The sequence below is a fragment of the Saimiri boliviensis genome, chromosome 12 (assembly GCF_048565385.1).
Source record: "Saimiri boliviensis isolate mSaiBol1 chromosome 12, mSaiBol1.pri, whole genome shotgun sequence".
Lineage (NCBI taxonomy): Eukaryota > Metazoa > Chordata > Mammalia > Primates > Cebidae > Saimiri > Saimiri boliviensis.
In genome coordinates this window covers 31,744,599-31,766,331 of record NC_133460.1, presented here as the reverse complement: position 1 = coordinate 31,766,331, position 21,733 = coordinate 31,744,599, and the positions used below count along the sequence as shown (strand labels likewise).

Genomic DNA, 21,733 nt, shown 5'->3' with positions numbered 1-21,733 from the left:
CCCTACCTCTTTTATGTGATGCTATTCTCAGGAATCCTGTTGAACTATCTCCTTTCAAATAAAGCAATGGTGTCCTGATCTACGTCTAAAAGATGTCAAATGAAGGAGACAAGCTACATTCGTTCGTCTTTTCTGGATACCCAACCAGAGAGATATGCAAGAGAAGGCATCTGTTAGAGTTGTACCACACATTATTAAAAATCAGGTTTTATGTCTTCATGTACATATCATGGTAACATCAATTTTCCTGGTTAATCATTCTATTTTATTAGTAACTGCACACTTTAAAATTCTGCATTTTACATTAACTAGACTCTAGTTTTATGCTGAGTATTTACTTGAATTTCTTAAAATAATCCTTTGAGAACAGACTGATCCTTTCTTTCAACTGTGCAGCTGGTAAGGTGCAAAGTAGCTGAATTAAGAGGAGGGCTGAGTTGGGGGTGGTGGAAATTCTTACTTACTTATTAAAAACAAAAATTTAGAACAGGTGTTAAAGGTCTCTACCACTTTTCTTTAAAAGACAACTAGACCTAGCCAAAACCAGCAAAGAGGAGGGAAAGGTGGTGGCAGGTCAGCAGGAAGAACTCTCGATTTGGTGCTAGAACATAAAGGCACAGAAAACATGGCACCTGTCCAAAGCAAATAAATGATTCTAGTAGTAAGAGCAATGTATTTAAAATTCTGAGAGGATATACTTTTTGGATTTAGAATTCTATATCCAGCAACACTATACATGCAAAATAATGTTACATTTAAGAAAAAGAAAATTACTTCCCTCAAAAAAGTCCACACAAAAACCACTGGGAGGTCTAAAAGATTCTTCTGGGCGGCAAAGTTTAAATGACACAGGAATACATTTTCTCCTCTATGTCCCACTTATGCAAATTTTTTTCTCTACAGAGGATAACATTTATACAGCCATAATATTATACATGCCGTATCCTGGCTGTCATCTCTTGGGATCAACTTCTAAAGAAGGCACAAAAGTACAGATACAAAAAAAGTAGTAAATATCATAAATAATAACTAACCAAAGTGAGAAGAAGGCAGAAAGAGACAGAAGGTGGAATATACATACTAAATTCCAAATATTTTATAGCAGTAATAAAAATATATTGTTCAAAGTTGGTAAGTCAAGAAATTGAGGTATTATTTAAAGGCATAATAGAAACCATGGAAAGAAAATAACAGGAGCTGCCACTGGAAAAAAGAACTGAGAGTGAGGAGTGAAGATCCTCCTCCTTCATTTTACACTCTACTGTACTACATGAATTTTAAAAAATTATGTGCATTTATCATTTCAGTGGCTTCAAAGGTGTCATGAGAAATATTTTCTCTGCTAAAATGTACTTAACTTATAAGAGCTACATCGAATTTGCCAACATTTACTCTGCCCAAATACAAGAGAGATGTTACTGAGGCGGCTAGACTAGGTAAATCTACAGTCCTTTCCAGAAGCTAAAGCTCTATCCCAAGAGACAAGCAAATTGTGAAAATGTAATTTGGTTAAGATAAAAATAGAGATATAAATTCTGTTCCTTAGCTATAGAACGTAGAAGCAAACAAGAGCTAAACAATGGGAAATTTCCCCAGAAAAACACAGGATTAGGGACAGAAGAGGCAGTTAGAGCAAAATGGAGGTGTCTTAAGAGGGCCAGAGCAAGAGAGAAGCATCAAGGAAGAGCCAACACAAAGTTTCCTGGATGCAGTGAGACAGCCAGCTGCCGCCAGGGTCAGAGGGGCCACTACTTGCCCTGCAGACACATATTTTGAGATGGCAGTGGGTCTCAAGGTGAGAGGCACCCACTCAAAGTGATACATGTCTAAGGAAGGGTCCAAGACACAGAGGGCAAACAGGCTGAGTACACATTCTTCTGCCACAGTGCTAGTGGCTTCCAACCATTTTGTTGAAACCATGAAATGGACTTTCTAAAATCTTCTAGTACTGTATACAGATGTTAGATGGAAATTCAGAGGGTGGTCCTCACTAAAAGGGCCAATGATTCCTTTCCTTTCTTTCCCTTTCCTTTCCTGAGTCTCACTCTATCACCCAGGCTGGAGTGCAGTGGTGGGATCATGGCTCACTGTAGCCTCAACTTCCTGAGCTCAAGCCATCGTCCCACTTCAACTTCCCGAGTGGCTGGGACTACAGGCATAGGCCACCATGCCGGGCTAATTTTTGTATTGTTTTGTTTTTTGTTTTTGTTTTTTCAGAGATGGGGTCTTGTCATGTTGTCCAGGCTGGTCTCAAGCTTCTGAACTCAAGCAATCCCCCAGGCTCAGCCTCCCAAAGTGCTGGGATTACAGGCATTAGCCACTGTGCTTACCCAAGGATCTTTTCATTTGATGTGCCTTTATTATTGTAGTGTCATAAATGGCTTTCATAGGTTTACCTGTGATGCTGATTTGCTATATGCTCCTCAACTAAAAGTTCCACCACGAGGATTTTCAAAACTCTAATCCTTAGGTTGAGAAGAGACTGCTGTTTGCTATTTGAGAGAATCAAAGGGTCTCATGAGTTTTTAATCAATTTCCACATCGTGCCCTACACACATACACAGTATAAAAGCATTTGAAATTTAAGAGCCAGAGGGACTTCAGCGTTCTTTCCACCAAAATGCCTCATTTAAGATGAGAAAACAGAGGCACATGCTGGGCTCTTGATGGTTATTTACTGAAGGGAAGAACAAGAATGAAGAGTCTTTTCCAAGGTGTTAGGTGGTGGCAGAGCCTAAGCTGCACCTCCTGGCTCCTGGCTGCCTGATAAGTCAGTTTCCTGTCCACTTGGTCCCACAGCTTCTGTTGTCTCTAAGGCATTTTTCAGAAGGAAGAGAAAAAAGACATTCCACAGGCCCATTTATGAATAAACCTGTAAGCACTTTGACAAAACAATGGGTCCTCGAATATGGTCTACTCAATCAGAATTCTCCTTTGTCTCTAGAGGGCTTTTCCCCCACCTTCTAATGTAATACATATACTCAGTTACTTTGAGAAACCACGAACTCCAGATGAAAACAAGGTGGAATCCAAAAACCATAGCTTCGACATATGCATTAGCATTTCCTACCTAGAAGGAATTCCAAGAGCTACTCAATTTTCAAGGAAGGCTGAAATATAGTCTCACAGAAAGGAAAGGCTAAAGGGAAGAGGCTGGCCAATGGAATTTTCCCATCAGTTGAGATAAACCAGAGAGCAAGCAACCAAAGGGCATGACTCATTAAAATCTCTATCAGTGCAAAGTGGCTTTGGAAAATCACTCCCTTGAATTAGAGAACATTACAGTATCAATAAAATGGGAATAGTAATAGCAACTATATTTCAGGAATGTGGCGAGCGTTGGTGCTGGCTTATGGGGACCGAGTACCTGTTAGTGAGATTTTACACGTTTCAGCATCCACTGTAGAGGAGTATTCTCCAAACACTATACCACTCCGCATTTCTTCAGATTCCACATCACCAAACCAAATCTTCTTCCCTCTCAAAGCAAACTGATGTTCAGTCCAGTTTCTGCAGAACCCAAGCCCTCTCTTTTTTCCAGTTGTTACTATAAAGTGCTTGAATATTCTGGACACTGAATCTATTACAGAAAAGAAAGCAGCACACTGCTACAACACCAGTGTAAACAGCAAAAGAAACGGATGCCCGTCTCTAGCAGCACTACTAAGAGCCACATGTAGAAGTTCGACTGCTGTGACCAGCTCTGCCAAGGGCTCAGAGTCAATTCTCTAAAGCAAATAGAAGTGAGTCACAGAGCCTGTCTTCCTTTCAACAAGAGTGCTGCCCTCTGGATCTCAACTATACCTTTCTAATTATGGATGCCTGAATTTTTACATGTATATCTATGCCATCTCCCCCATACTTTAATCCTTTATTTTATTTAAGAGACTATTAACTGTGAAAAGAAAAAAAAGAAAATTAACATATCCATGGGGCTTATACAATATGTAGAGGTAAAATATAACACAAAAGATCACAAAGGATTGGGGAAGGGAGTAATTGGAAAAATACTGTTAAGAGTCTCACACTGTTCATGAAGTAGTACAATTTTTACTTAAAGACAGACTGTCAAAAACAAAAAAAGAAAAAGAAAAGAAAAGAAAAAGACTGTGATACTTGAAAGATGTGTATTATAAACTTAGAGTAGTGCTTGGCCAATAGAAATATAATGTGAACCAGGTATATAATTAATCATGTTCAAATAACCACCATTTAAAAACAAAAAAGAACTCAATTTAATATTTGTAACCTTGTATATCAACAATATTATTATTTCAACATGTAATCTGCATGTAAACAATGATTAACGTAATTCACATTCTTTAAAATCTGGTGCGTGGTTATATTCACAACCCATCTCATTTTGGACTAGCAACATTTCAAGTACTCAACAGCCACATGCAGTTAATGGCTACCATCTTGGACAGCGTAATTTCAGAGCGAGGGTCAACTTTTCTCTAAAGGGCCACATAGTAAACATTTTGAGTTCTGGGGGCCATAAGGTCTCTGTTATAACTACCCAACTTTGCCACTGTAACTCAAAAGCAGCCACAGGGACTATGTAAATGAATGAGTGGCTGGGCACAGTAGCTTGTGCCTGTAAGCCCAGCACCTGAGAAGCTGAGGTGGGAGGATCACCTGAACCAAGGAGTTCAAGATCAGCCCGGATAACATAGCGAGATCCCACAGCAGGGCTGTGTTCCAACAGAACTTTAGTGAGCCACGTGTGCCAGATTTGGCTTGAGAGCTGTAGTTTACCAACCACCACTTCAGAACAGTAAGTTTAAAAAACAACACAAAGAAGTATAAGGAAAAAAGTCAATAGCAAAGATAAAATGAGATGATAAAATATCGGCAGATACTAAATAATGTACAGTTCAACCAAAAGGCAGTAGACTAAGAGGAACAGAGGGGCACAGAACAAACAGGAAACAAACCACAAGATGGGAGGCAGAACTGCCCTCAACATTAATTAAATATAAAAGGCCAGTACTGCCAGAATGTATTAAAAAAGCAAGACCCATATGCTCTTTATAAGAAACACACTTTAATTATAAAGACAAACCAATTACCAGTAAAAGACTAAACAAAAATATGCTACGCAAACACTAAGTATAAGAAAACAGCCAAAGTGTGGTGGCTCATACCTGTAACCCCAGCACTTTGGGAGGCCAAGGCAGGTGGATCACTTGAGATCAGGAGTTCCAGCCTGGCCAACATAACGAAACCTGGTCTCTACTAAAAATACAAAAAATTAGCCAGGTGTGATGGCACATGCCTGTAATCCCAGCTACTGGGAAGGCTGAGGCAGGAGAGTCCCTTGAACCCAGGAGACAGAGGTTGCAGTGAGCCGAGATTGCGCCGCTGTACTCCAGCCTGAGAGACCGAACAAAACTCTGTCTCAAAAAAATAAAGAAAATAGAAGTTGTTACATTAACATCAGACAAAATTAAAATCAAAAAGATTATTAAGGCCAGGCGTGGTGGCTCACACCTATAATCCAAGCACTTTGGAGATCAAGGTGGGCAGCTCACCTGAGGTCAGGAGTTCAAGACCAGCCTAACACTGTGAAACCCTGTCTTTAAAAAGAAAAAAGAAAACAAAAAAAAGATTAGTAGAAACAAAGAGGAATATTCTATAATGATAAAAAGGTCAATTCATTAAGAAGACGTTAACAGGCTGGGTGGGGTGTAATCCCAGCACTTTGTGAGGCCAAGGCAGGTGGATCACCTGAGGTTAGAAGTTCAAGACCAGCCTGGCCAATAGGGTATAACCCTATCTCCACAAAAATACAAAAATTAGCTGGGCATGGTAGTGCACACCTGTAATCCCAGTTACCCATGAGGCTGAGGTGGGAGAATCACTTGAACCCGGGAGAAGAAGGTTGCAGTGAGCTGAGATCATGCCACTGCACACACACACACAAAAGACGTAACAACCCTAAATAGGAATACACATATGAAGAGCTTCAAAAAACAAACACAATTAAATGGAGAAATAAATGTTGAACCATAGTTGGAGATTTCAACACCGCTTTCAGTATTTAAAGAATAAGTAGACCAAAAAAAAAAAAAAAAAAAAAATCAATAAGGATATACATTCGCGTGACACCATGAGCCACTTTAACCCTGCAATGATATTATGAAAACATTCTACTCATAAGTCTACATGGAACATTCACCAAGACAGATCATATGCCAGGCAATAAACTGAGTCTCAATAGTTAGGAAAGAAGTTCTAAATAACCTCTGTGTTAAAGAAGGAAGTACAAGAGACACCAGAAAAGATTTTATAACAGGAGTGAAAAGACAACGTATCAATATATGTGAGATGCAGCTAAGCAGTCTAAACAAAAATGTACAGCTTTAAATGCTTGTATTAGAAAAGAAGAAATAGGCTGCTCTGCGTGCTCTGCCTATGGAGTAACCATTCTTTATTCCTTTACTTTCTTAATAAACTTCCTTAAAAAAAAAAAAAAAGAAGAAGAAGAAGAAGAAACATTAAAAAAAAATTGAGTTTTCACCTTAAACTGAACAAAGAATAGCAAATTAAACTCGAAATAAACAGAATAATAAGAACAGTATAAATGAATGAAAAAAAAAGAAGATAGAAAACAATAAAGAAAAAAATCTATAAAGTCAAAAGTTGGTTCTTTGAAAAGATTAGTGAAACAGGTAAGCACCTAGAAAGGAAAAAATAGAGGCACAAACCACTAATATCAGGTATTTTAAAAGGACATTATAGATCCCACAAATATTAAACTTATAGTAAGAGAATATTTTGACCTAAAATTTTATGCTAATGATTTGAAAACTTAAATTGAAATGAAATATTCTTTGAAAAACACAAATTACTTAAACTCATATAAGAAATAGAAAATTCTAAGTAACTTCATACAAATTTTTAAAAATTGTTGAGTTCATAAAAAAATTTCACAAAGAAACTCTACACCCAGATGTTTCACTGCTAAATTCTACCAAAAAAACTTCAGAAAAATTCTATATAAATTGTTTCAGAAGATAAACAGAAACACTTCTAATAAGAATGAGATCAACATAACCCTGATACCAAAACTTGACCAAGATATAAAAGAAAATTACAGTCTAATATTCCTCATGAATAGAGAAGCAAAAATATTTAACACAATATCATCAATCAAATCCAACAACATATTAAAAGGATAATACTTCATAGCCAAGTGGGAGTTCTTTCAGGCATGCAAATCTGATTAAACATTCAAATATCAATTAGTATAATTCAAAATAATAACTAAATAAAGGATGCCCAGGTGCACAGCTCCCACCTGTAATCCGAGCACTTTTGGAGGTGGGAGGATCTCTTGAGGCCAAAGGTTCAAGACCGGCCTGAGTAACATAGTAAGACCGTCTCTACAAAAACAAAAAAATTAGCCAGGTGTGGTGGTGTACATCTGCAGTCCCAGCTACTCAGGAGGCTGAGGTGGGATGATCCCTTAAGCCCAAGAGTTCAAGGCTACAGTGAGCTATGATTATGCTGTAGCTTGGGCAACAGACCCTGTCTCAGAAAAATAAAAAATAAATAAATAAAAGACAAAAACCGTAAGACAATTTTTAAAGATACAGAAAGAACACCTGAAAAAAATTCAGTATCCATTGGTGAAGCTGAATGATTGCTTAACATACTAGAAATGGAAAGGAACTTCCTCAACCTGAAAAAGAATGTGTATGAACAACCTCAAATTTTACTTAATGGGGAAACACTGAACGACTTCTCCCTAATACTGGAAACAAGGCAGGTATATCCACTCTACTTCTATTTCACAATATGCTAGAGGTGCTAGTCAGTGCAATAAGACAAGAAAAAGAAATAAAAGACATAATGGCTGGAAAAGATGTAAAACTTGTTAACAGCATACAACATAATTGTGCAAATAGAAAACCTTATGGAATATTTTTCAAAGCCTATTAGAACAAATAAATGAATTTAAAATGGTTCTAAGATATGAAGTCAATAGATAACAATAAATTGTATTTCTATACAAAAGTGGCAAACAGTTTGAAAATGACATTTAAGAAACAATTCCAGGCAAGGCATGGTGGCTTAAACCTATAATACTAATACTTTAGGAGGCTGTGATGGGAGGTTCACTTGAGCCCAGGAGTTTGAGACCAGCTTGGGCAACATAGTGAGACCCTGTCTTTACAAAACATTTTTAAAAATTAGCTGGGAGTAGTGGCAAGTGCCTGTAGTCCCAGCTACTTTGGTGGCTGAGGCAGGACGACAATCTTAGGGCCCAAGAGGTCGAGGCTGTAGTGACCTGGGATCATGCTACTGTGCTGCAGCCTGGATGACAGAGTGAGACACCATCGCTATATTAAAAAAAAAAAAAAAAAAAGAAAGAAAAAAATAGGAAGAAAACTAACAACAAATATACAAGACTGCCACAGTAAAAAGAGTAGGCTTATTGAAGAAAATGGCAACATTATTCTAAAATTTATATGGAATGCAAAAGATAAAGAATGGTTAAAAGAATCTAACACTGTTAGAGGGTATATGCTATCTGGTTTTAAGATACTATAAACCCACAGTAATAAGACAGTGTGGTACCGGCATAAGAAAAGACATAACTGACTGGATGTGAAGACTGCAGAAACAGACCTAGACACACGGTCAGTTTATTTTTGACAAAGGTAGTGAGTCAAACCAACGAAGAAAGAAAACTGTTTTAAACAAACTGTTAAAATGTTGTTGAACAACCAGAAAGTCATGTGGAAAAAAAACCCAAAAACCCTGATCTCCATATCTCATTGCATATACACAATTAATTTGAAATGGATCATGATCTAAATGTAGAAGTTAAAATTACAAACCTTCTACAAAAAAAAAAACATGAGAAAATCACTGCAACCTTAGAATAGGCAAAGATTTTTTTGGGAAAAAAAAATCCACTAAGGAAAAAACTTGATAAACAGTTAATATAACTGTTTTAAACAAATTGTTAAAACGTTGTTGGAACAACCAGATAGTCATATGGAAAAAAAACCCAGATGACAAAAAACCCTGATCTCCATATCTCACTTCATATACACAATTAATTTGAAATGGGTCACAACCTAAATCCAAAAGTTAAAATTACAAACGTTCTACAAAAAAAAAACAAGAGAAAATCACCGCAACCTTAAAGTAGGCAAAGACTTTGTGGGGAAAGAATCCACTAAGGAAAAAACTTACTAAATATAAAGGACTTTATGAAAATTAAAAGTCTCTGGCTATGTATGGTGGCTCACACCTATAATCCCAGCATTTTGAAAGGCTGAGGTGGGCAGATCACTTGAGGCCAGGAGTTCGAGACCAGCCTGGGCAACATGGTGAAACTCTGTCTCTACTAAAAATACAAAAATCAGCCAGATGTGGTGGCTCATGCCTATAATCTACACAGGCTGAGGCATGAGAATCACTTGAGCCTGGGAGGCAGACGTTGCAGTGAGCTGAGATTGCACCACTGTACTCCAGCCTAGGCAACAAAGCAAGACTATCTCAAAAAAAAAAAAAAAAAAAGGCCAGGTGCGGTGGCTCAAGCCTGTAATCCCAGCACTTTGGGAGGCCGAGGCGGGTGGATCACAAGGTTGAGAGATCGAGACCATCCTGGTCAACATGGTGAAACCCCGTCTCTACTAAAAGTGCAAAAAAATTAGCTGGGCATGGTGGCACGTGCCTGTAATCCCAGCTACTCAGGAGGCTGAGGCGGGAGAATTGCCTGACCCCAGGAGGCGGAGGTTACGGTGAGCCGAGATCGCGCCATTGCACTCCAGCCTGGGTAACAAGGGCGAAACTCCGTCTCAAAAAAAAAAAAAAAAGAAAGAAAGAGAAAAAAATATGTTCATTTAAAAATGTCACAGGTAAAATGAATAGGCAAACCACAGAATCGAAAAAATACACATGCAGCACACACATTTGACAAAGGCTATCTATCCAGACTATATAAAAGAACTATAAGTTAACCACAAAAAGACAAACAACCCAATTTTAAAAGGGGCAAGAGGCCAGGCACAGTGGCCCATGCCTGTAATCCCAGCACTTTGGGAGGCTGAAGCGGGTGGATCAGGAATTCGAGACCAGCCTGACCAACATGGTGAAACCCCTTCTCTATTAAAAAAAAAAAAAAAAAATTAGCTGGGCGTGGTGGTCCCAACTACTCAGAAGGCTGAGGCAGAAGAACTGGTTGAACCCGGGAGGCAGAGGTTGCAGTGTGCTAGAATTGCGTCATTGCACTCCAGTGCACTCCAGCCTGGGCAACAGAGCAAGATTGAGTCTCAAAAAAAAAAAAAAAAAAAAATTAAAGAACTGTTTCTTTGTTCTTATAAAGTTTAACACACACTTATCCTAAAAATCAGTAATTCTACTTCTACATATGTAGATGAAACACAGCAGCCTTACTGATAATACCTTCAAAGTAGAAACAATTCAAATGTCCACCATCAAGAGAATGGGGGTAAAATAAATGCTTAATATTTATATAATTAAATACTACTCAACAATTAAAAAAAAAAACTACTGACACATTAATAGCAAGGATGAATTTAAAAAACATATTAAGCAAAAAAGTTAAACATAATGCAAAATGATTCTACTTTTCATAAATTCCAAGAATAGGTGAAACCAATGTTATAGTGGTAAAAATTTTAAAACGGTTGCTTAGAGTAATGAGAATTGTAGTGGGAATCTGGGATTGTTTGAAAGGGGACACAGGAAATTCAAGGAAAATAGAAATGTTCTATATCATGCTTTGGGTGGCGGTTATATGAGTATATATAACTGGTAAGACTCTTTAAACATTTAAGATCTTTGCATTTTATTTTCTCTTAATCATACCTCGATTTTTTTTACTCTCTAAAAAACCATTTTAAAAATATGAAGGCAATCTGAAATATTATCAGTGATTGCTTCTGGGTGTTGGGATTATTGCTAATTTTTTTCTCTCGTTAATTCACATTGTTCTAAACTTCACAATTTTCTATATTGAACATACGTATGAATACATTTTTCCCATACCTATGATTTTTGGTTTCACAAAGATACCAAATGTTGCCAGTATTTATCTTCTGCAGGGAGGATTACGGGTGGTAAAAGGAAGAGTGAGTCAAGCATTCTTTCTACAGTAGGCACATGGTTCAGTATCTACAGAATCTGAAAGCTCAGGAGATCAGGTAGAGGCAGCCATACTGAGAAGAACAAGGGATCAGGCACACATGGGTTCAGTTCTATTCCTGGTTCTCTCACAGAACTGGTAAACAAGACACAGAGCCTCCATCTTCTCATCCCCAAAATGGGAATAAGACATATCCTGGGTCAGGCACAGTGGCTCTAACCTATAATCCCAGCACTCTGGGAGGCTGAGGCAAGAGCATCACTTGCATCCAGGAGTTTGAGACCAGTCTGGGCAACACAGTGAGACCTCATCTCTACAAAAAATCAAAAATTAGTTGGGCATGGTAGTGTGTACCTGTAGTCCCAGCTACTAAGGAGACTGATGTTGGAGGATCACTTGAGCCCAGGAGGTCGAAGCTGCAGTGAGCTGTGATCATGCCACTGTGCACTCCAGCCTGGGCAACAGAATGAGACCCTGTCTCAAAAAAAAATCCTGTCTGCTTCAAAGGGGTTTTGTAAGGGTTAACTGAAAGAGCTATGGTCTATAAAGCAGTCTCTAAAATACAGGGAATTTAAGCTATAACCACTTCTGATATGATGTGAAAATTTAGAAAGGCCATTTTTCTCAAAAGTCAGATTCAGTACTTACAAACTTAGGAGAAGCAACAAGGAAAGCCACTGCTAAAACTCTGGCCTTTTAAATCAACAGCTGAGAGCGCTTACCTATTGTTGCGGTAATAGTGATTCTGCAGGGCATAGGGTAAGCACTGGGGGTTTAACCGCTTGCTGTCAGCCTCCTTCCAGCCATCTTCCATCCACTTTCTTTTGATCTGCTTCTCTTCCTGTTTTTTCCCCATATATTCAGCATAGGTCTGGATCCTATAGCTTTCTGCATATTTGCTGGTATTGACAGCTACAAGGAAAAGAGAGAGAGAAAAAAAAACAAAAAAACCACACTTAGAAAAGTATGGCCTAGCCCCAAAGATGTCACTTTTGATAGGTAGCCTAAGGTGGTCAAAGGAGCCCCATCAGGTCTGAGGTCTGACCCTGGCTGTGCCATCTGGGAGACAAAGGACCTTGAGTACACCCCTTCAACTCTCCAAGTCTGAGTTTTCTCATCTGGAAAAAGAGTCATTGCTCTCCAGTCTCCTTTTCAGTGTCACAATGGTTTGTAAACTGTAAAGAACTGTAATGATGTAAGTAAAATAATAATTTTCAAAATATTTGCAGCCAACATTATTGGGTATTATTCATTTTCAGAATTACAAAATGAAAACAAACAAAACCTCTAAGGGAAAATTATAAACCCTATTTTCCTAAAATAAAAATGGTAACAAAAAGCAATATTGCCAGTGGGTGGTGATTACTGTGTTACACACTGAAGATCTCCTGGAAGTCTGTGTGCAGTATTTTACATGCATTATATATAATCTTCATAGTATGTCTGCAAGGGAGGAGATGTTTTTGCTGGTGAGGAAGCTGGGTCACAGAGGTCATGGCAGGGACAAGATGCAAAACCAGGTTCCTCCAACTCGATTACCAAGGTCCCTCCTACCATGCTGCACCTCACTCTGGACTCCGCAAAGTTTTTCTGAAAATGCTTCATTATTTTCATTTCATTATTAATTTTTTTTTAACTATCAGGGTTTATTACCTGTTTTGTTACAATGAATTTTAAACAAATGTGTATACCCACGTATCCATCACACAATTAAGACAAAGAACATCCCCGTGACCCTCATGCCTGTTTGTAGACAGTCTCCTACCCCTCTTTCACTGGATGAAGGCACGTCAGATACATAGCACAATTATGGCATTATCTTCCTCAATTTAAAAAGTGCTGTCACCATTACTATCATCAGAGCTTAATTTTGCCTTCTCTTGAGCTACCTATAACTGGAATTACACTACATATGCAGTTGTTAAAATATTTTATTTATTGTATTTCAATAGTTTTAGGGGAACTATTGAAATAAATATTAGCGGTGTCTGGCTGCATGGAAAAGTTCTTCAGCAGTGATTTCTGAGTTTTGGTGCATCCGTCACCTGAGCAGTGTACACTGCACCCAATATGCAGTCTTTCATCCCTCACCAGCCTCCTGTCCTTCCCCTGGAGTCCGAAAGTCCATTACATTTTTCTTAAGCCTTTGCGTCCTCATAGCTTAGCTCCCATGCACTCTGCAAATTTAAGACAGCTTCACAATACTGAGGACATGGCTCTGCTCCTTCTGCCTTAAAGACTGCTAATTCTCCATAATGTGCCTCTGGCTGGCAGGAATGCTTGAAAGTGGGGCTTATTTCCACCTTGGTGTTAATGCTTCAGACTAAGCCCAGGTCGGTTGTGTTCTGAGTGCATGCTGCCCCCTCTTCTGAGGCTGCTGTGGATGGATCATGATGGCAGCGTGGGATTGAGGACCAACGGTGGCCTCTTGGTGGATGGGCGCTCATTTGCTGGTTCTGGCCTCCAGTTTGGGCATATGCATTCCTAGCCCACTATCACTGCCAACAACTATTACCCACACTGGCAGTGAGACCATAAGAGCCTGGCCACGCTGTTCAGGGCAGTCTTCGTACCCGGTAGCTACAAAAGCGCCACGATATCAGAAACAGAATCTGTCTACCTGCACGTAGAAAACCTCTGGATATGAATAGTTCTCATCTCAACAAAAAAGATGTGAATAAATGCAGGGCAGAATGCAGAGGTAGTGACGAGCATGCAGGCTTTGGGCCACTCTGGCAGTGGACAAGGGACTCTGGTTTACCAGGGACCTTAATGCAGAGGCAAAGACAACTGCAGAGGGAAAGGGAGGCAGGCACCCCACATCCAGCATCTGACACATTTTAATCTTCAACCAGGCCAGATTTCACTAAAACTTCTCAGCACAACAAAGGTTTCCGGAATGTCATGCCCTAAATATTTAGTCATCTAAAAAACAGAACAAAACAGGAAAAAACTCTACTTCAGAAAACACAAATTTTTATTAAGAAGTTTGTTTGCTTTTAAAACACTCTATAGTTAGAGAAAAAGGGGAAAAACACCCCTCAAACTATTAGAGAGGCTGGGCATGGAGGCTCATACTTGTAATTGCAGCACTTTGGGAGGCCAAGGCAGGAGGATAACTTGAGCCCATGGAGTTGAAGACCAAGCTGGGCAACACTGTGAGACTCCCATCTCTAAAAAAAAGTGCTAGAGAATATTCATATTATACAAAGTCTCTCAAAGAAGTAGAGGGGGTTACTGAAACATGAGCTCAAAACAGCATGCTCTGACTTACTCAGGAGGTAAGCAGTAAAAGCAGGCAGTTCTGGATGTGCCATTGAGTAAAGTTACTCCTATCAGAGAGCTACAGAAACAGGATCCTTTCCCAAAAATCTTATTCCTTGCAACAGTTCTTTTTCTTACTTTCAATGTGTCATATTTCTGGTTCTGTTCACTCATTTACCCAGTCTCCCAACAATTTATATCCAAGAAACACTGCCTCCCATTATTCCATGTGGTAATTGCTTACTGAGTGTTTTTGTCCCAGGAACTATGTCAGGTATTTGGTAAATCAAGACACAATCTCCACCCTCTCTTAAAGGTCACCCTGTTACATACCAGTTTTATGTACTGGTGATTTCCCCGTAAGCTTGTGACTCCCTAGGCTTGTGACAGACTAAAATACGTTAATCTATCAATGTTGATATATGAGAATCCATTGGTTCTATCATCATTATTCTGTACCAACTGTCAACCAATAAGCATCTCCTCAATTTTCCTATTTCATTCTTTTTTTTTTTTAAAGAAAGTTCTTTATTTTTATTAATATATTTATTATTTGTGACAGAGTCTTGCTCTGTCACCGAGGCTGGAGTGTAAGCGTGATCTAGGCTGACTGCAACCTCCGCCTCCTGGGTTCAAGTGATTCTCCTGACTCAGACTCCTGAATAGCTGGGATTACAGGCATGTGCAACTATGCCCAGCTAATTTTTGTAATTTTCATAGAGACAAGGTTTCGCTGTGTTGGCCACGCTGGTCTCAAACTCCTGGGCTCAAGTGATCTGCCTGCCTTGGCCTCCCAAAGTGCTGGGATTATGGGCACGAGCCACTGTGCTGGGCCTGGCTATTTCGTTCTTTAACTTAAAAAGGTTTATTTTGCAAGCATGCCCAAAAGGGATGACACCTGTGATAATCCCTCTGTTGCTGGGTGTGGTTGCTGATGCCTAAAGTCCCAGCACAGTGGGAGGCCAAGGCAGGAGGACTGCTTGAGCCCAAGAGTTTGAGACCAGCCGGGACAATGGGGCAAAACACTATCGCTACCAAAAAAAAAAAAAAAAAAAAAAAAAATTAGCCAGATGTGGTGGCTTGAGATTATAGTCTCAGTTATTAGGGAGTCTGAGGTGAGGGGATCAATTGAGCCCAGAAGTCGAGCCTGCAGTGAGCTGTGATTGCATCCTATGCTCACTCCAACCTGGGCAACACAGCAAGACCCTATCTCAAAAAAATCCTTCTCTCAAGTTTAATTTGGATTACCAAATAGGAGAGGAAGCTTGGGTCAATATTCCCATGAAAGCAAAGGTGATGACAGGGTCATAGAGGAACTGAGATAATCTATTCAACGCTATCTGATTGTTTTCAGTAATTCAGCTCCCAGCTGATGGATAAATGTCACAAACAACTCCCCAACCATGGCGAGGGAGTATCTGAGCACACTTGGAATTTAGGATCACTTAAAGGGGGAAATAAATAACAGTCCGCTTTTCACCGCTGGCCTCCACGTGGCAATAATTTACCAGCATTCCTTCGAGTCCCAGCAGCTTTGCAGCTCTCGGCCTTTAATCTAGAAGCCAAGCTCTGGCTTGAAGCCACGCCTCTAAAGGATGAATCAGCAAAATGAATTGGCTGTCAACTGTGTCCTCCAGTGATTCCAGTGATTCCAGCTCATCTGTCAGCAGCAGTATGTAGCAGGCTGCTAGGTAACACTAACCTTTTCCAAATTTGTCAAGGAAATGATTCAAGGCAATATAACGGTCTTGCCACTTTGTGAAAGCCACTGGGGAACCAACCGTGCTAAGAGTCCTCCCTGTTTCCCTGGAGGTGTGTAGGAGCAGTTTCTTCACGTAAGAGTCTAAACCACTCCGGCTTCACTGTGCCTGGTCCATTGTCTCTGGACACTGCACGCATCACAGCATTTAATCTTTGGATGTTGTAGTCACCGCACAAATAAAGAGACTGAGTATTGTAGAAACTAAACAGCTTGCCTGAGGTCTTGTAGGTAAAGCAACAAAGCTGGCTTGGAACTAGGATGTGGCATATATATAATACATACATTTTAACAATGTAATACTGCCAGTGTCTGCTGTGTATTTATATACATTTTGTTTATGTAGGTTGACAATTAGCTTATAAAATGTTTCCTGTATTAAAGAATTACTTAAAATGTTTAGACTGTTTTTTTTTTTTTTTTTTTTTTTTAAAGAGCTTTCCACTACTGTACTGTCAAGCAAAGACTTTTCAACTAAGTTGATGCATTATGTTTATGAACAGGGAGACAGCATAAAATGTAGATTCCTTCCTAAATTGATTTATAGATTTACTGCAACTCCAGCAAAAATATTCCAACATTTTATTTTATTTTTTAAACAGCTCCCGTGGAACAGGGCTAACTCACAGGCAGTGTGCCCAGAGTCAGCCTCCAACATTTTAATTAAATATTGAAAAAATTTAAAAATAAGAAAAGAAAAAAGCTCAGTAGAAAACAACTGGTTGAGAGCGGCTGGGGCTAGTGCTGGGGCTAGAATGGAAGAGGAAGTTGACTATAAAGAGGGGGAGGGCATTTTGGGGGTAACATAACCATTCTATATCCTGATGGCAATGCTGATTACATTACTGCATGCATTTGCTGAGGCACAGAACTGTACACCAAAGACAGTCATTTTATTATACATCAGTTAAACCGCAGTTACTCTGGGAAACCTGAAAGATGGATTCTAAAATTAGAACAAAAGGGCCAACAACAGCTGGGACATTTCTAAAAAAGAATAGGAAGCAGGACTTGCTTTACCAGGTAAACAACTTATTGTAAAGCTATAGGAGTTCAGACAGTGGGGTAACAGTGCAGAGATAAACGGACCAATGGTACAGAATTCTAACAGCCTAGAAAAACACGTATACATCTGTGAAACTTTGATTTTTGACAGAACTGCCTGGAAAAGGAAAAGCTGGAAAAATTGTTTATCCATAGGAAAAAAAAATGAAATTGGATTCTTAGTCACACCATGCTGAAAAATTCACTCCAGATGGATGAAGAACTTAAATGTCAAAAGCAAACCATGAAAACTTGAAAAGAAAATATAAGTGAGTATCTTTCTGAACTTGAAGTAGGAAAGAATTTAAGAAGACAGAAAAAGGATAGGCATAAAAGAAAAGATCAATAAATTTGGCTACATTAATATTAAAGCCTTTGTCCTCTGAAGGTACTTTAAAGAGAAGAAAGGCCATCTATAAACTGGGAGAAGATATCTGCTAGACATTCAACTGACAGGATTAGCACTAGGATACATAAAAACACCCATAACCTAGTAAGGAAACAACTGCAGAAAAGGGGGCACATGGCATGAGAGGCATGCGGTCACTGCACAGAAGGGAGGTGTGTGAGGCCAGTGGACATATGCAGAGATGCTCAGCCGCAGACAAAGGCAAATCATGACTATAAGGAGACATGATTCTATACCTACTGTGCTGGCAAAAATTATGAAAACATTGAAAATACCAACTATCAGGAAGGTGTGGAGCAACAGGATCCCCAGTGGTTATGTGACCATTTTGGAAAACAAGCCAGTGTTCTCACTTAAAGGTGATCATTCTCACTCCCTATAACCCTGCAGTACAAATCTGCAGTATATTCACACAATGGAATATTGTCTAAGAGAAAATATGAGCGCACTACAGCTACATAGAATAAAACAGATGAATCTCAGTGATGTAATGGTGAATGATAAATGCAATCCCCCTCAGGCCCTGCAACACGTATACATACACACATGGCGAGGGTGTTTATGAGAGGGAAAACAAAAACCAGCAAGATGATGATTGGCACATACTTCAGCAAAGTGGCCGGTGCTGCAAGAGAATCAGGAGGACTAGACAGGAGAAGACCAGGTACATGTTTTAATTGTTTGAGTGGTAGTTTCACAGATGTTCATTACATTTTAAACAAACAAAATGTCTAACTTTTCCATTGTTTACCCTGTCCAACTACTGAAGGCCATTTTCAACACTATGCTTAAGTGAGAAGGTCTCTTTAAGATCAGCTTTAACTTATTCCTGTTTCAATGTCTTCAGTCCCATGGAAGTGGAGCCCCTGAGTGGGACACATGTGGTGTAAATGAGTATTGCAGCTCAGATGCCAGACTTCAGCCTTGCTCAGGCGCTAAGGGAATTTTTGCAGTTTGCTTCTTAGAGGGCTGAAACCAGTTTACTGTAGCAACTGTTAGGGGGTGGGGAGGGTGTACTAGGAAACTGCTGAAGCAGTTACACACCATTAGTCCTGCATTTTTTACCATGGCCATCCTCAGCAAACATCAAGTTCTCAATGTCTAAGGCAATTGCCTATATTCTTATTAATCCAATGGTTACAAAAAAAGAGGACTGAGGACGCTGGCTCATGCTTGTAATGCCAGCACTTTGGGAGGCTAAGACAGGTGGATCACTTGAGTCCAGCAGTTCAAGACCAGCCTAAGTAACACAGTGAAACCCTGTTTCTACTTAAAATACACAGATTAGCCAGGCATGCTTGCAGTCCCAGATACCCAAGAGGGTGAGGTAGTGGGATTGTTTGAGCCCGGGATGTAGAAGTTTCTGTGAGCTAAGATTGTGCCAGTGCACTCCAGCCAGGGTGACAGAGTAAGACCCTGTCTCAGAAAAATTGTTAAACAAATTAAAAAACAAAAACAAAGAAAGATAACTATTGGCTATTTCCTCTGTCAGCACAGAAAATCCTTTAAGCATTATCTTGGCTTTAAAGGTAAGGACACTGAGACTCATAAAAACGGACTGGCCGAAGGTCCCATAGACTACACATGTGTAGGCTGGGACCCCAACCAAAGCCTACATTCTTTCCACAATACCACAGGCAATGGAAGGGTCCTGGTTTGTGTCATGCAGAGCTAACACTGGCATACATCTGTTTGCAAGGAATCGGAGTGTGTCCATCTCTCCATATAACAGCTTGTGCAAACGCTGGAAGGAGTCCCTCAGTAACCTGGTGTGTTACTCCATGACCAGAAGTGATGTGTGCCAACAGTGGCCTCTGCCTACTTTACCGGCCCAAATCCTACTCCTCTAAAGCCACTGTGTGTCTTAATGTCAAGGGTGCGCTCTCTGACACCCTTTAAGATGGCCTTTCCTTATTCCTCTCAGAGCCTCAGAGCAACCACAGCCTGGGGCCCTGACTGACCACACCGTCATTTTGGATTGTCAGCCCCTGCATGGATGACACCAAAGGTTGCTTTGTGTTTGTTTGCTTATTTAAATATGAATATATTAGATACAAAAGTTTCCCATATTCCATGTAGTTTTGATCAGATTTAAATTTATGGCAGATGGGCAGCCTCTGCAAGTTACCAAATAGAGAATGGAAGGTTTTATCAGATTTTCCAAAAGGGCAAGCTTTAAAAATCTTTAAAGAAAGATGTTGAAAATAAAGGAAAACAAAACTACCCAACCCTAATGGTCACTATGAACATTTTCCTGAGTTCAGAAAAATGATCACAGATATATTTCCCCTTAACCCACCTAAGGAACTAGGCAGATATTAAGTTGCAAACAGGAATCAGTGATCTAAAAGAAACATAGTAAAATCAAGGTATTTCCAATATGCCCAAAGAAGTAAAAAAGGGCAGGCAAGCCCAGAAAATGACAGCCCTCCTTTCCAACCTCTCCAATCCATTCTTTCCCTGCTGACATGATCCATTCTCTTCTGTCAAACCTTTCAGTGTCTTCAAGACAAAGTGCAGACTTGCTGTGTACACCCAGCTTAGCACCTGGGGTTTTTCACAGCAGTTTCCCAGAAATTCAACATATGGTTACGGGAGGAAAGCAAGGAAGAAACAAAACGTCAGGCCAGGTGTGGTGGCTCATGCCTATAATCCCTGCACTTTGGGAGGCCAAGGTGGGAGGATCACTTAAGTCCAGGAATTTGAGACTAGCCTGGACAACATAACATAGTGTGACCCCATCTCTACAAAACAAACCAAATTAGCAGGGCATGTTGGTGTGCACCTGTAGTCCCAGCTACTCAGGAGGCTGAGGTGGGAGGATTGCTTGAGCTAGCGAGGTTGAGGCTGCAGTGAGCTGAGACTGCACCACTGTACTCCAGCCCCTGGGCAACAGAGAGAGACCCTATCTCAGAAAAAACGGAAAATAAATAAATGAATAAATAAAAAAGCCTTTATGTCTGCTGGCAGCCAGTTTCTTCTCAAGAGAAAAAACAAGCCAAAATGGAGATGCAAATTTCCAAAGTTCTCAGTTAGAAAATCCCATGTTGAAGCCTGGTATGTGAAAAAAGTGCCTGGACTAGAAACTGGAGGGCCCTGGCTCTGGCTCTAATGGGCAGCTTTGCCTGGGCAGGAAATGGGCCACCATCACTGACAGCAGAGACTGGCCCACCTGCCTGCTCACACCATTGGGAGCCAGAGCTTGGGATTCCTTGTCCTTCACGCTTCCTTTTATACTGTATTTCTCCAGCAACGGCTAATTTTTTTTTTTTTTAAAGTGCTGAGGATGAAAGAGGGGCAAGTAGGACAGTGAAAGAGATCCGAGCCCCATAAAGGGACAGACAGAACTAGTGAAGATAGCAGAGGACTGCATTCCTTCCTTTCTGCTTCCTCAGGGCCTCCATGGCAGTGCCTGACCCATGAGAGGCACTCAAGAAAGGAAAGGAAAGGAATCAAGGAAAGGAAGCGGGCTCAGAGGGCTGTGCTTACAGAGATGGAGAGTGCAGAGGAACCTGCAAGAGCAGCGAGGCATCTCCAGACAGCTTCCACAGATCCGACTTGCTGGACCCTCAATGCGGTGAGGGCAGATGCTATTATCACTGCTTCACTGACAGACAAGGCGGAGAGAAAGTTCCATTGGCACCCAACTAGGATGCAGAAGAACGGGGCAGAGTGTGATCTTGGTTCTGTCACATAGAACAAGTCAGGCCCTCCAATCTGCTACCTCCCCATCCTTCCCCTCAATTAAATATGGACAGATATGCACGCTGGCCGCTGTTCCCACATGTCACTTCACTTTACAGTTCTCCAATTAAGGCCAAGGAAGTGGCAAAAAAAACCCACTCTTTAGACATGTAGAGAATGGTGATGTTTAATTATTTAAAATCTACCCAAAGGGAAGCCACAAAGTCAAATGGGAAAACCACAGGTTCTGAGGCCACATAGACCTGGGTTCAAATCCTGCCCAAACCTTAAGTTGTCTGGGGTGAGTTACCGCCTCCCTGGATGTCTCTTTCTTTACCTATAAAACAGACATCTCCATCTACTTTACAAAGCTTTTATCATAGGGCCTGGAACGTGTAGGTAGTTAATTAACAAGGTTACTGCTGTTAAATCACAAATATATAAT

General features: G+C 40.2%; 1 protein-coding gene across 4 annotated transcripts in view; it reads right to left on the bottom strand.

The window, feature by feature from the left end:
• The window catches only part of PARN (poly(A)-specific ribonuclease), a 204,079-nt gene that overhangs the window by 37,055 nt on the left and 145,291 nt on the right, over nucleotides 1–21,733 (bottom strand). For all 4 annotated transcript variants that reach the window (XR_012512809.1, XM_039478241.2, XM_074382203.1 and 1 more), the window contains one exon: nucleotides 11,851–12,040. Coding sequence is in view for 3 of the 4 variants with exons in the window: in XM_039478241.2 (XP_039334175.2) it covers nucleotides 11,851–12,040 (190 nt within the window). In the remaining variant the exon portion in view is untranslated. The remainder of the gene's footprint in view (nucleotides 1–11,850; nucleotides 12,041–21,733) is intronic.